Raw genomic sequence first — 13,085 nt, 5'->3', positions numbered from 1 at the left:
ATGAACTGTAACCTATGCAGACATTTAATTAACTGATGTATTTGGCAATTTATCAATTAATTGGCACAATATTGTCCACTTTATCTTTTAAAAGAAGTATGTCACTGGGAAAGTTGATATATGACAAAACAGAGCATTCATCTGTAGGCTACGTGTATAGCACTTTGAAGAATCAATTTCTTCCCATGTTCTTAACCAAACTGGGCCCAGCACCTGTTAAACTCTGTAATATCCCTCAAAACACAGGGATGACGATTCGCACAGGGTAAGTATTATCAGAGGAGTTTGCCGAAAAACAGTAGGTTTTTATGGCTGGGATAATAAACCTTCCTTGACATGGCAGATTCGGACGGGACTAAAATGACAGATGTTACTGAGCTCCACCAGTAAAACTTATCCCATCTGAACATTTTAGAGCACATACATTTTCATACTCCCCCCCCCCCCCCATGGGAATCAAACCCACAACCCTGGTGTTGCAAGTGCCATGCTCTACCAACTGAGCCACACAGGACCAGTTGTTTGTTTATATTCCTCTTTCAATACAACATTACACATTTGAAGTGCATGAACCCATACAATGTTATTTGGCATGCAGCCACTCAAGAAAATAACATGTCAAACCATAACAAGGACACACCTTTTTTTTTATTTGTTTAAGCAGAAATAGTAGATGTCATTGTTTTAGCCAAACAGTGCAAATCTTCTGATTCAAAAGACCTTTCATTTCCTTTCGTTGACTGAAGTAATTACTGGAAATACAGAAAAGGCGTCACATAACATATTCATTATAATATAAAGGGTATAAGACACCAGATACTGGCCGTGTACAACCAAGAATAGTTAAGAGTTTAGTCCTAGAATGAAGTCACTGTGGTCTTGTGTTCCGGAATTTATACCACAGGAGAATATCAGACATTCACTCCATTTGGTTTTGGCACATCAATCAACACATACAGCAGTCATCACTGTACAAATACCCATGTAGTTCCCTGAAACAACATCTCCAATCTTTTTTTTCTTCTTTCAGTTATGTAAGGCAAAGATGACAAGGGTGTGCTTACCCTGTTTGGCAATGCCAAAGAGGGGAAAAGAGAAATAGGGAAAAAAGGAATGGACAGATGGTAGTTGATCATCTTCAGTCTTGTGAGGCACCATGAAACCACTTGATGTGTAGAGGAATGCTGGAAACAGGTGATGGCGGTAGGGCTCCTGATATTACATTCCCATTCGAATGCTCTGAATGATCTGGAAGATTGCTGAAAAATAATCAGAGAACACTATTAAGCATTCGATACGTTTGAGAGAGGGATATTAAATAGGGCCCTCAATCACATTACATAAACTGATAGTTCCACTGTGGTTTATGTACTCTTGATTTATTTATCCCAATTGTGGAAGGGAAAAAAACATGCGTGATAGTATGACGTAGCAAATACAAACCCATCTTATCTTTAGATTGAGCATTTAAATACAGAGGTTATTCCTGCTTCTATCAAATAGCAGGGGGTTGGTGAGATTAGATTGATGAACTGGCGTCTTGTTCCCAGACAAGCTAAACACCTTCTTCGCCCGCTTTGAGAAGAACACAGTGCCACCGACGTGGCCCGCTCCCAGGGACTGTGGGCTCTCGTTCTCCATGGCCGTCGTGAGTAAGACATTTAAACGTGTTAACCCTCGCAAGGCTGCCGGACCAGACAGCATCCTTAGCCGCGTCCCCAGAGCATGTGCAGACCAGCTAGCTGGTTTGTTTACGGACATATTCAATCTCTCCCTACCCCAGTCTGATGTTCACCCTTGTTCCTGTACCCAAGAAAGCAAAGGTAACTGAGCTAAATGACTATCGCCCTGTAGCACTCACTTCTGTCCTCATGAAGTGCTTTGAGAGGCTAGTTAAGGATCATATCACCTCCACCTTACCCGACATCCTAGACCCACTTCAATGTGCATACCAATAGATCCACAGACGATGCAATCGCCATCACACTGCCCTATCCCATCTGCACCGCCCGCAACCGTAGGGCTCTCCAGAGGGTGGTGTAGTCTGCCCAACGCATCACTACCTGCCCTCCAGGAAATCTACAGCACCAAAACTGTGACAGAGAGACAGAAAAACAGCTTCTGTCTCAAGGCCATCAGACTGTTAAATAGCCATCAATAGCCAGCTACCATCCGGTTACTCAACATTGCACCTTAGAGGCTGCTGCCCTATATACATAGACATGGAATCACTGGCCACTTTAATAATGGAACACTAGACACTTTAATAATGTTTACATACTGCTTTACTCATGTCATATGTATTCTATTCCACTGTATTTTAGTCAATGCCACTCGACATCGCTCGTCCTAATATTTATATCTTTTTGAACTCCATTCTTTTACTTTTAGATTGTTGTGAATTGTTAGATACTACTGCACTGTTGGAGCTAGGAACACAAACATTTCGCTACACCCGCAATAACATCTGCAAAATATGTGACCAATAAAATTTGATTTGAATCTGAAAAATGTATGTGCGCTCCTATTCAGCAGTAGCCTGCTGGCTATGGTATCACTACAGCATACAAATCAAGTCACATTTTAGAGGTCGCATACACATACTTAGTAGATGTTTTGCGGGTGTAGCGAAATGCTTGATTGTTGGATAGGACCTTGCAAAAGTAACACTACACTTCTTCCATGAGCTTATTAGGTACAGACAGGAAGTATAACTATCTAAAACTCTGTCCACAGCCAGAGGGCCTAACCTCAAGGTTTGTGAGAGTTAGTGGATATAGTGGTGAACTTCAACCTTTCAGTCAAACAGCACTTATTTGAGAGACTGATGTTTGATATCATATTGCATCTCCTAACCTAGCCAAAGAATGTACTCTTAAGCATTGTAGGCAAGCATACCGTTACTCCTGAAAGCCAATTTATGCTTGATTTGAAAATGTGGTTGGAGGCTCCGTATGGAGGGTGTGAAGCAATTGTGGAGCATCCAGAGGGATGCAGAGGCCAAACTGAGCTCCGTACCGCATCGCCATGCGCCTCCAAAATGCTGTAACACTGAGGGTGCAGTATAGCTCCACAATGAGATGATTGGTTGACGATAGGTGGGGGCGGGAGGTCCTGTATAAACACAAACTCACTTCCTTGACAACAGCTCTGCCCTACTCCACAAAGCGCAAGAAGTATGAATGCCCTGACTTCTGCAGAGGCCGTATCACCTTAAATGCTGCCCGGCCAATGCAGATGAAAAGGCGCTGCATGGTCAAAGGATCTTATGTTATTTTCAGAGGTAGACTGGCTCTAGCAGCCAAAAACTCCACCTAAACATTCATCGATTCTCATTTGCATTACGGTTCTAGAATCAAAACCTATTACGTTCATATCAAATCAAAACAATTTCACAAATGCAAAATATACCCTTAAATGTACATTATTTTATCTGGATTTATTGCAGTTACAGCCGACAGTATTTTTCAGTTCCAACGTGTTTCTGGCGGCCTTCTTCCATTACACAGAGGTGTTTGGAGCATGCTCTATAGCTAATTAGCACAGGTGGTCGCCACTGTCTTCCGTAAACACACGCTGTAACATGGAGATAATGTCCGTGTGATTGCCAGAAGATACTGACCCTACCGTTACACTGGTTTACACTGAGCTGCACTGAGGTTCGGAACGCAATTGCCATTGCAAAATGCATTGAGGTAAGTTTTCTGACCCGTATCTCGCGCCGGCTCAACGGTGTCTTAATGTAACCATGATGGCGTTCTGACCTCAGTGCAGCTCAGTGTAAACAGGTGTAATGGTAGGGCCAGTATCTTCTGGCAAGGCTGTGTGGGAACACTAACCCAAACCCTATAAAAAAGGTGTATAGTAATTTAACCTTTTGTTTTTTGAAAGTTATTTCTCGCTGATATGAAAGATGTGATCCTTATGTTTCCAAAACTGTACCGCAAGCCACGCATGTTCACGTTGAAACCTAGCCTTTGAGCATGACTCTCAGTTCCATTACATTACAAATAAGAGAGTCACTGAATGAAGGCCTCTTCTGTATTTTTTTCTCCAAAAAACAAAACGTTAAATTGATACACACCTTTTATCCGGTTAGTATTCCCACAAAGCCATATATCCATGTTACGTGTTTACGAAAGACAGAGGGACCACCTGTGCTAATTAGTTCTCTATAACATGCTCCGAACACCTGTGTGTAAAAGAAGAAGGCCACCAGAAACGTGTTGTCACTGAAAAATACTGTTGGCTGCAACTAGATGTGACATGAAAGTAAATGGCTTTATGTTTCTAGAACTGTGTCGCAATTAAGAATCGATTCAAGTTTAGAGTATTTGGCTGCCAGAGCCAGTCTAGCTCTGAAAATAACATAAGGTCCTTGGTAACGTTAGGCTTCTTAAGAGTACATACTGGGCTAGTTCAGACCAAGGGTGGCTCTTAACTAAAGTCCCCTGGGAAGAAGTTACCTCCATCAATAGGCGCTAAAGGTAGTTATAGTGTCTATGAATGGGGAACTCCTTACCTGAATCACATAATATTAGCTGCGTAAAACATTTGGTTTATCATGAGACATAGACATTTTCAATCAGTTCTAAAACATGGGGAAATAAACCAATAATGTATAACATGTTTGTATACATCATTGGGAAAAAACACGTGTACACTGTACATATGCATTCACCTGATCCGCAGACGACAAAGATGAATAATGCCAGAAGCCATGGTCCCACTGCCACCTTGTCTTCACCTGGATTTCTCTGCAGAAATAGATCAGAAACCAACATCAAGATACATCAAAATGTTGAAGTAGACTTTTAGATATTTTGAAACCATTCAAACTAGTAACTAGGCTATTATTTTCAAACAAAATAGAAATGTATCTAGTACAGTCTTCACTGACTATTGATTGATTGTATCCCAAAAAACTTACCGTGGATTTGGCCACATTGCCTCTCAGCGTGATGTTTTTGCTGTGTTTCTCGTTGGCCATGCGTATTCTCTGTTTTGCAACCATTGTTTAAGCTAATTGTAGCCTTTTAGCTATTGATTATTTATGAAGTTGTAGCTGTCAAATGTAGACAGTAGGCTAATTTCCAGAGCTCGGTCGCCGTTTAGTGACGAGTGAGTGGTGGAGTCCGTTTTGCATGCCCCGGTACCCGGGCGTAATAGACTTTAGACCATTCCAATTGGTCCTTCAGGAAAATCTCGATTAAGCGGGGCACCGGATCATGCTAAACGAACTCCACCATTGGCAGGGTGTCTCGAACTTGTCTACGTACACACAAAGCAGACCACTCCCACACAGGAAGGGCTATTCCGTGGTCGTGTCATTCCTCAAATGTTTTTTATTTTCTTAGAAAGAATACAAAATGGCTAAAAGCATTTCATTAAAATATATATTTTTTATAGATCAGCATGTATTTGTTCATAAATAACATTCAATTTAGGAGTGAATTTATTATGGACATAAAATGTGATTACCTGTAGTCACATATTTCATGATGACGTGGCCAATGTTCCAATGACACGCCCCTTTTCTCTTGAGACTTCCGCATTTCCTTTTGCAGATTATTCTCTTTCCGGTACATCATGGCGCCCCCCATACCTATTTTAGCAGGTGGGTTACTTTATTGAAGAGTAAACTCTTTATTTGTTGTTTACGTGTTGTGTTATATGTTAACCTAGTTTGTAGAATATACGCAACGGCCCATCTTAACTGTCATGTGAGTTGGAATGCTGAATAATTTCCTTCATTTCAAGTCGACTGTGACCTGCTGTTGTCAGAGTAATAGTGTTACAAGCTAGCCAAATACTTCATAAACATTTTGGCAGATGCTGTAGCATGCAAACCCAATTCCGTTCCTATCAGATTTACTTCCTGCTGATGATAATGTGGCAAATTCTTTCATTTTACATAGCTATTACATCAGTGATTTTAGATTAACTACTGCTGTTATTGTGATCACACAGTCCGGGGATCTGACGGGACAGTGCTGCTCCGTGGACCACCAAACTGCGAAAAGAATGCAGATTTTCAAAGGTCATTCCCCTTCTATCAATTTTAAATTGTTAGCCAAATCAATCACTGTGCAACTGTTTCAAATTCTATTTTTTATTTACTAAACCTTTCAATTTCAGGGACCCTCGGCAAAGTAGATATGTGGCTTTCAGCAAGGACGGGACATTGTTTGCGTGGTGCAATGGAGAGAAGTAAGAAAAGCTACATCATAATACTATGGCTACGTCCAAAATTGCACCCTATTCCCTTTATAGTACACCACTTTTGACTTGAGCCCTATGTATCAGTATGCAGAATTAGTATACAACCCTTGCATGCTGTAGTGTGAATGACATTAGTCCTGTAGACTACCTCTTCAGTCATTGGAATATTTTGCATGTGTTGAGACTGTTCCGATTACAGTAGTTTTCATGCCCATGTTTTGTTTGTCAGGGTCACTGTTGTGAAGGTTGCAGATGGCTCTCAAGTCAGGTTGTTTGACCTTCCAAAGACTGCAATGTTGGAGTTCTCTCCGCTGAACACTGTGCTGGCTACATGGCAGGTGTATAGCAGTAAGTTTCCATAACTACATTGAAATGCAATAAAACATTATACGGTTTGGTTAGATGATGATAAATGGAAAACACTGACTCTTGATATTGTACTCCTTAGCATATTTCAGGAATCTATTTATGGCTGAAGGGCTCTACACACTACGCAAATGGAGTGACGGAGAGTCACTTTCTACGTAGTTCTATGCACCTTTTATTCACAGAATTTTTGTTTGGCATATTTTTTTTAGAACAGACCGTATACGTTACTCTGTTTTCCTAGTGTATTAGAGCCTTCAAGCAGGCACACAAGTAGGGAGTCGAAATGTATTCCGTTTGAAACTAGATATAATTTGAATGTCCATGTCCATTGCAATGTATGGTTTGTGGTTGTTTGTGCTGCACTAGCAATCATCTTTACAATAAGTAATGTAATTATAGTTTCCCTTTCTCTTGTCAGAGACACAGGACAACCCACAGGGAGATGCCAACTTGCAGCTGTGGGATTTGAAAACTGGGACCTGCCTCAAGGCTCTCTACCAGAAGAAGGTACAGGGATGGTGAGTTTGCACAGTGTTCTATTATTGTGTGTTTGTCCATCTGTAAAGAAATGCAGAGGATTAGCCAGCAGCATAACACCCTGCATCCCACTACTGGCTTTCCTCTCAAGCTAAGCAGGGTCGGTCCTGGTCGGTCCCTGGATAGGAAACCAGATTCTGCTGGAAGTGGTGTTGGAGGTCCAGTAGGGGGCACTTTTCCCTCTGGTCTAAGGAGATCCCAATGCCCCGGGGCAGTGAAGGGGACATTACCCTGCGTAAGTTGCCGTCTTTCAGATGGGACATTAAAACAGGTGTCCTGACTCTCTGTGGTCACTAAAGATCCCATGGCACTTATCATAAAAGTAGGGGTGTTAGCCGGTGTCCTGGATAAATTCCTATCCTGGCCCCTTTCAATCACCCCCAGCTTCCAATTGGCTCATTCATCCCCTTTCCTTCCCCCTGTAACTCTTCCCCAGGTTGTTGCTGTAAAAGAGAATATGTTCTCAGTCAACTTACCTTGTAACATAAGGGTAAATAAATACATTAGTGACTGAGTTAGAAACTGGTTCTCCTGTGTGCCCGCTAAGCTAAAGCCTAGGCCCAAGTCTATGACAAGGTTACTAATCATGTGAGTGTGATTTAATTAATGATGGACTTGGGAAGGCTAGATAATGTCTTCCACCACTATGTCCTACTGTCGGTCATTATCACCTCGCGCTCCATTGAATAGAAACTGAAAATGATGAGAGTTTTTAGTTATGTTTGCATCGTGCCCTTTATTTTCTGAACAGATCATTTTTTGTCTTGTCAATGTGTACAGGTGTCCAAGTTGGTCAGATGACGAGAAGATTGCTGTCAGGAGTGTTAACAATGAACTTCACTTTTTTGAGAACAACGATTTTAGTAAGTGTCTTCATTGCCCCCTTTCTTGTCCACCATAAATTGTATTTATTCAACCAGGAATTCCCATTGAGGTCAAGAGATCTCCTTAACAATGGAGAACAAGCTATGATGGCAGCTCCCTACTGATGTGACACACAGAACCAATAATTTATTGAGAGAACTAGGTAGTGATTGTGCACTTTATATTGTAAGTACCAATATTTTTATTAGTTAATCATCTCTTTTTCCAGTCACCATTGCCAATAAGCTTCACTTGCAGAAGGTGTCTGAGTTTATGCTGTCCCCTGGAAGTCAGCCTAGTAAGGTATACCTCTGTTTTGTCTTGTTTTCATATATCTGTTTGGTTAGCTGACTGTAGAGGTTATTGACATTTGCCACTGTGTTTCTGCTGAAGGTGGCTGTTTATGTCCCTGGGACCAAAGGTGCCCCCTCGTTTGTCCGGCTATACCAATACCCCAACTTTGGTGGCCCGACCTCTGCTCTGGCCAACAAGAGTTTCTTTAAGGCCGACAGGGTGACCATGCTATGGAACAAAAAAGGTTGGTCAACGTTTCTAATATAATTATGTTAAGTAAATGTTATGGAGAATGTGTGGTTTGCGTTTTCCTAATAAAGTTTGTAGTTGTAGAAGATTACTGCCATGACGGCTTTTGTTTTTTCCCCATCAGCCACTGCGGTTCTGGTGCAGGCCAGCATAGAGGTGGATAAAACAGGAGCCTCATACTACGGAGAACAAACTTTACACTACTTGGCCACCAATGGGGAGACTTCTGCGGTGCAGCTACGTGAGTCTGCAGATTTGTATATAGTGTGTTTTTACTCCACCATTATTTGTATGTCTGAAGGCATGGTCATTCGGTATGTTTTTAGCTGTTACACTGGACATGTAGATTTGGCCTGCGTGAGCCACATTATTAAGTGTTCTCTGGCGTGAGCAGCGCGTCATTCTTCAAAAATAGAACCAGAGTGCAATTGTACGCTGAGCAGCTCGAACCTCCGAACGAGCCACGCTGCTTACGCCCAGGTTTCATTTAAATGAATTTAGCTGATGCTCTGTGGTTCATAAACGTGTGGTATCTGTGTTGTGAACAGAGAAGAACGGGCCCATCTACGATGTGGCATGGAGCCCAAGCTCCACAGAGTTCTGCGTGGTCTATGGCTTCATGCCCGCCAAGGCTACTGTCTACAACCTCAAGTGCGATCCTGTCTTCGACTTCGGCACGGGCCCCCGCAATGCCGTCTACTACAGCCCCCAGGGCCACATCCTGGTCTTGGCCGGCTTCGGGAACCTGCGGGGCCAGATGGAGGTGTGGGATGTCAAGAAGTGGAAGCAGGTGTCCAAGCCCCAGGCGCCCGACTCCACCCACTTCGCCTGGTGCCCGGATGGTGAACACGTCGTCACGTCGACCTGTGCCCCCCGGCTACGTGTCAGCAACGGCTACAAGATCTGGCACTACACCGGCACGGTTCTGTACAAGCAGGACACGCCGACGGGAACAGAGCTCTGGGAGACTGTGTGGCAGCCCTTCCCAGACGGGACGTTCCCTGAGAGGCCGGTGAAGTACCAGGCAGCACCCAGCGAGCTGGGCAGCACAGAGGCCAAGCCGGCCCAGGCCTACCGCCCACCTGCCCTGCGGAATAAACCGGTCACAGCCAGCTCCAAACTGGTGAGTAGAGGAAGTCCAGGGGTCAGGTTTGGGTTGTTTTCAGTAGGCATTCAATTGTAAAACAAAAATGTGCATTTAAAGAGAGTTCCTCAAATTCTAATTAGCATGTCCAATCATCTTTTAACTAACTTTATTGAGCTACACAATCAGTTTGAAACACGTTGGGTTGATTTGGACATAAAACTCATTGGTGCTAATATTAGTGATACCAGGCATTGGTTTTGTGCCATAAATGCTGAAAAGTTAGCATTTGGAGACAGTGGCCAGGTAAACAAAACCAAAGGATGTATTTCTGTCTTACCTTGTCCATAGACTGCTTACAGAGTAAAGAAACCATGATGTCACGTGGGTGAACTATCCTTTTAACCCCCTAAGGTCAATGTCGGCGTGGAAATCTAATTAGCATAATACATTTAAAAAACGAAGTTTAAGATAGAGACTTCTTTTGCATTGGATGCGTCTCAATCCACCACATCTGCCTATGTTGCACTTCCGCATCTGTGGTGAAAGGTGACAGAGCTAGAGCGGTGTTAGTCAGACCATGAGACATCCCGAAAATCGTTCTTCTCACAAAATCGTCTCAACGTTTTGGCCTACAAACTATCTATGGAAAGATGAGACTCTCACGAACACGATGGTACCGTTTTGTTCTACGACCATTACAAGTGTCAGGAGACTCTTCTGACGTCGGTACAGCCGATCTGCCAACTTCTGTCTGTAGTTTCCAAATCGTTTGGGCAACACACTAGTATTACCCCTCTGTGCAAAGGTGAGATTCTCACGAACATGTACAGTACCAGTCAAAAGTTTGGGGACACTTACTCATTTAAGGGTTTTCTTTATTTTTACTATTTTCTACATTGTAGAATAATAGTGAAGACATCAAAACTATGAAATAACACATGGAATCATGTAGTAACCAAAAAAGTGTTAAACAAATCAAAATATATTTTGCCCCACAAATTTTTTTGTTCCTGATCTTAACAGATATAGGAGAGACACTTCAGCGCAAACTTCCTTTCGATATTTTGGGGTTTATCTGTTGTTCCATGTAGTGAATCTGTTATTCAATGCGTTTGTATGGGTTAGTAGCAGTAAGGCCAAAAATAATTATTTCATCAAATCTGTTTTTTGGTGTCTTAACATTTTTAAATCAAATAACTATATGATCCCTGTTATGACCATCTTAAAACAATTCCATATAACTTAGTAGAACCCACACACCCCTCCCCCGGCTTAAACTCTGATGGGTTAAAGGGCCAAATAAAGTTGTATTGAATCCACCCCCGAGGAGAAAGACCTAATAGCGATGAGGGAATATCCATAAATATCCACCCTTTTCTCTGTCAGCATGAAGAGGAGCCTCCACAGAACATGAGGCCTGGCGCCACCGGGGACAAGCAGCTGTCAAAGACGGCTCTGAAGAACCAGAAAAAACGAGAGGCAAAGAAAGCAGCCAAACAGGTACAGATGCTTTGCACGATCTTCTCCGAATGTGCGGTAATGAATGAGCGAGTTGGGAGAATAGCTCAGAGCTACTGCTCTTGTCTAAGTTATCAGATGGGGAGAAGTGGGTGTTAGCGAGGTAAGCGATCTCAAGTTGTGTGTATTATTCTTGTGACGTTTGAAGGCCTTCTAGGGTTTGAACAAGTTGTGTTTTCTGCTTGTGTAGGAGATAAACCCAGATGCCCTTGAGCCTCAGTCAGACCCATCTCCAGCCAGCAGTGCTCAGCCTGAAACCTCTTGTGGCGACCCAGAGACGGACAAGAAGATCAAGAACGTTAAAAAGGTAGCAAAACACGGTCACTGTATATTACTCAGGAGTTACTGTATCAGTTGGTGGCTGAAGTACCTGTCGTAATCTGTTTGTTACTTACAAATTGACCTTACAGTAATTTTCCAGGTGCAATATACAGTACCAGTTAAAAGTTTGGACGCATCTACTCTTTCAAGGGTTTTATTTTTATTTTCTACATTGTAGGATAATAGTGAAGACATCAAAGTTATGAAATATCACATATGGAACCATGTAGTAACCAAAAAAGTTGCTATTATTCTACAATATAGAAAATAGTCAAAATATAGAGAAACCATTGACTGGTTTCCGGAATGTCTGTGGGAAAGCGAGTTTTACTTCTTACTGTAATTGACCTTTTCATTTTCACTCTTATGAAAATGATTTATCACAAGCATACTGTAGACAAATGAGTCTTCGGTAAGTTCCACTTCAAGTGTTGCCCTTTTGGTGTTGAGAATGGCTTAGCTCTACGTTAATTCTGTTCATTTCAAACTGACCCCTAGAAACTGAAAGCTATCGACGAGCTGAAAGCGCTGCAAGCAACTGGGAAACCCATTCAAAAGAACCAGGTATTATTCTGACAAACTATTGTCACGCACACCGTCAATAAATATCCACAGTTTTTACATTTGTATATTCAACTTGAAAATATCACAGATGTGTGTTAAAATATGTATTCTCTTTTTCTCCCTTGTCATTTCTCTTTTAGCTGGAAAAGATGGAAAAGGAGGCTCAACTCATGAAAGAGCTTGAGGATCTTCAACTAAAAGTGTAAAAATAAATGACTGAATTTGTTCATGAATAAAACACAAAACATCCTTGCCATATGATCAAGATCCAAGAGCACTCCCAAAGCTATATTTAATGGACACAAATTCGGATCTCATACAATCTTTACTACTTGTCACATTTTAAAGTAAATTTGAGCCTTAAAAGCATCAAGGCGCTATTGCTATGCAATGTATGTACAGGTTATTAAAGCCAGTGATAATACATATTATTTAGAATTGATGTATATAGTAAGCAGTTAAAGGTTTCAACAGCTAGGTGTTACGTTGGTTTTTACTTTAAGTTGAATTAACTAGTTTCAGTTCATTGAGATTATGAAATAAAAACATTTTAAAAAGGTATGCTGCCAAAACAGTTGTTCTTTCATGGTTCCAAGAAATGGTTGCTAATTTCATAAATCGCCACAAAAAAAAGTATAATTGAGAATAGTTTGTGTGATGTCACTATTATTGATTGAATTGGGTTGTCATTGGACGAGAGCATTGCCAATCACGGTTCTTCCTTGCCATTGGCAACCACACAACACACCAGTGATATTGTAACCACCCGAAAAGGTCAACCGAGAAAAAGAAACATGTAGAAAACGTTTTTTGTGGTCTCAAGGGTCGGTGGAGAAGCAAAATAGAATCCATCGTTCTATATTGGGTTAGGCTGTACTGGACTGTACACGACATGGATGATAGTTCTGATGGTATGGGTGGGGATGATGAAAGTCATGGACCTGGATGGTTTGGGGTGAAAAGGAAAAAGAATGACCCTTCTATAAGCGCTGCTGACAGCAGTGGCACTTATAGTGTTGCGAGGGTGAAGGTAGTGAAAAACGAAACTAATGTGTCGAAG

The 13,085-nt window shown here is 41.9% G+C and overlaps 2 protein-coding genes across 2 annotated transcripts; one reads left to right on the top strand and one right to left on the bottom strand.

Moving 5' to 3' along the window:
* Nucleotides 1–621: 621 nt before the first annotated feature.
* On the bottom strand, nt 622–5,137 carry LOC120018454 (stress-associated endoplasmic reticulum protein 1-like). The gene is made up of 3 exons (XM_038961666.1): nt 4,931–5,137; nt 4,682–4,757; nt 622–1,259 (listed from the first exon to the last, which is right to left on the bottom strand). Exons 1-3 carry the CDS (start codon nt 5,012–5,014, stop codon nt 1,219–1,221), a joined length of 201 nt encoding a protein of 66 aa, XP_038817594.1. The 5' UTR covers nt 5,015–5,137; the 3' UTR covers nt 622–1,218.
* A 415-nt stretch (nt 5,138–5,552) lies between these two features.
* LOC120018453 (eukaryotic translation initiation factor 2A-like) lies at nt 5,553–12,831 on the top strand. The gene is made up of 14 exons (XM_038961665.1): nt 5,553–5,617; nt 5,971–6,040; nt 6,139–6,210; nt 6,452–6,570; nt 7,010–7,109; nt 7,909–7,991; nt 8,222–8,295; nt 8,386–8,530; nt 8,660–8,776; nt 9,084–9,658; nt 11,009–11,122; nt 11,331–11,447; nt 11,960–12,025; nt 12,166–12,831. The coding sequence occupies exons 1-14, from the start codon at nt 5,590–5,592 to the stop codon at nt 12,229–12,231; spliced, it is 1,746 nt and encodes a 581-aa protein (XP_038817593.1). The 5' UTR covers nt 5,553–5,589; the 3' UTR covers nt 12,232–12,831.
* Nucleotides 12,832–13,085: the final 254 nt, after the last annotated feature.

The sequence above is a fragment of the Salvelinus namaycush genome, chromosome 23, assembly GCF_016432855.1.
Source record: "Salvelinus namaycush isolate Seneca chromosome 23, SaNama_1.0, whole genome shotgun sequence".
NCBI lineage: Eukaryota > Metazoa > Chordata > Actinopteri > Salmoniformes > Salmonidae > Salvelinus > Salvelinus namaycush.
The sequence above is the reverse complement of the archived record's forward strand: the minus strand, read 5'-3'. Positions and strand labels throughout refer to the sequence as shown.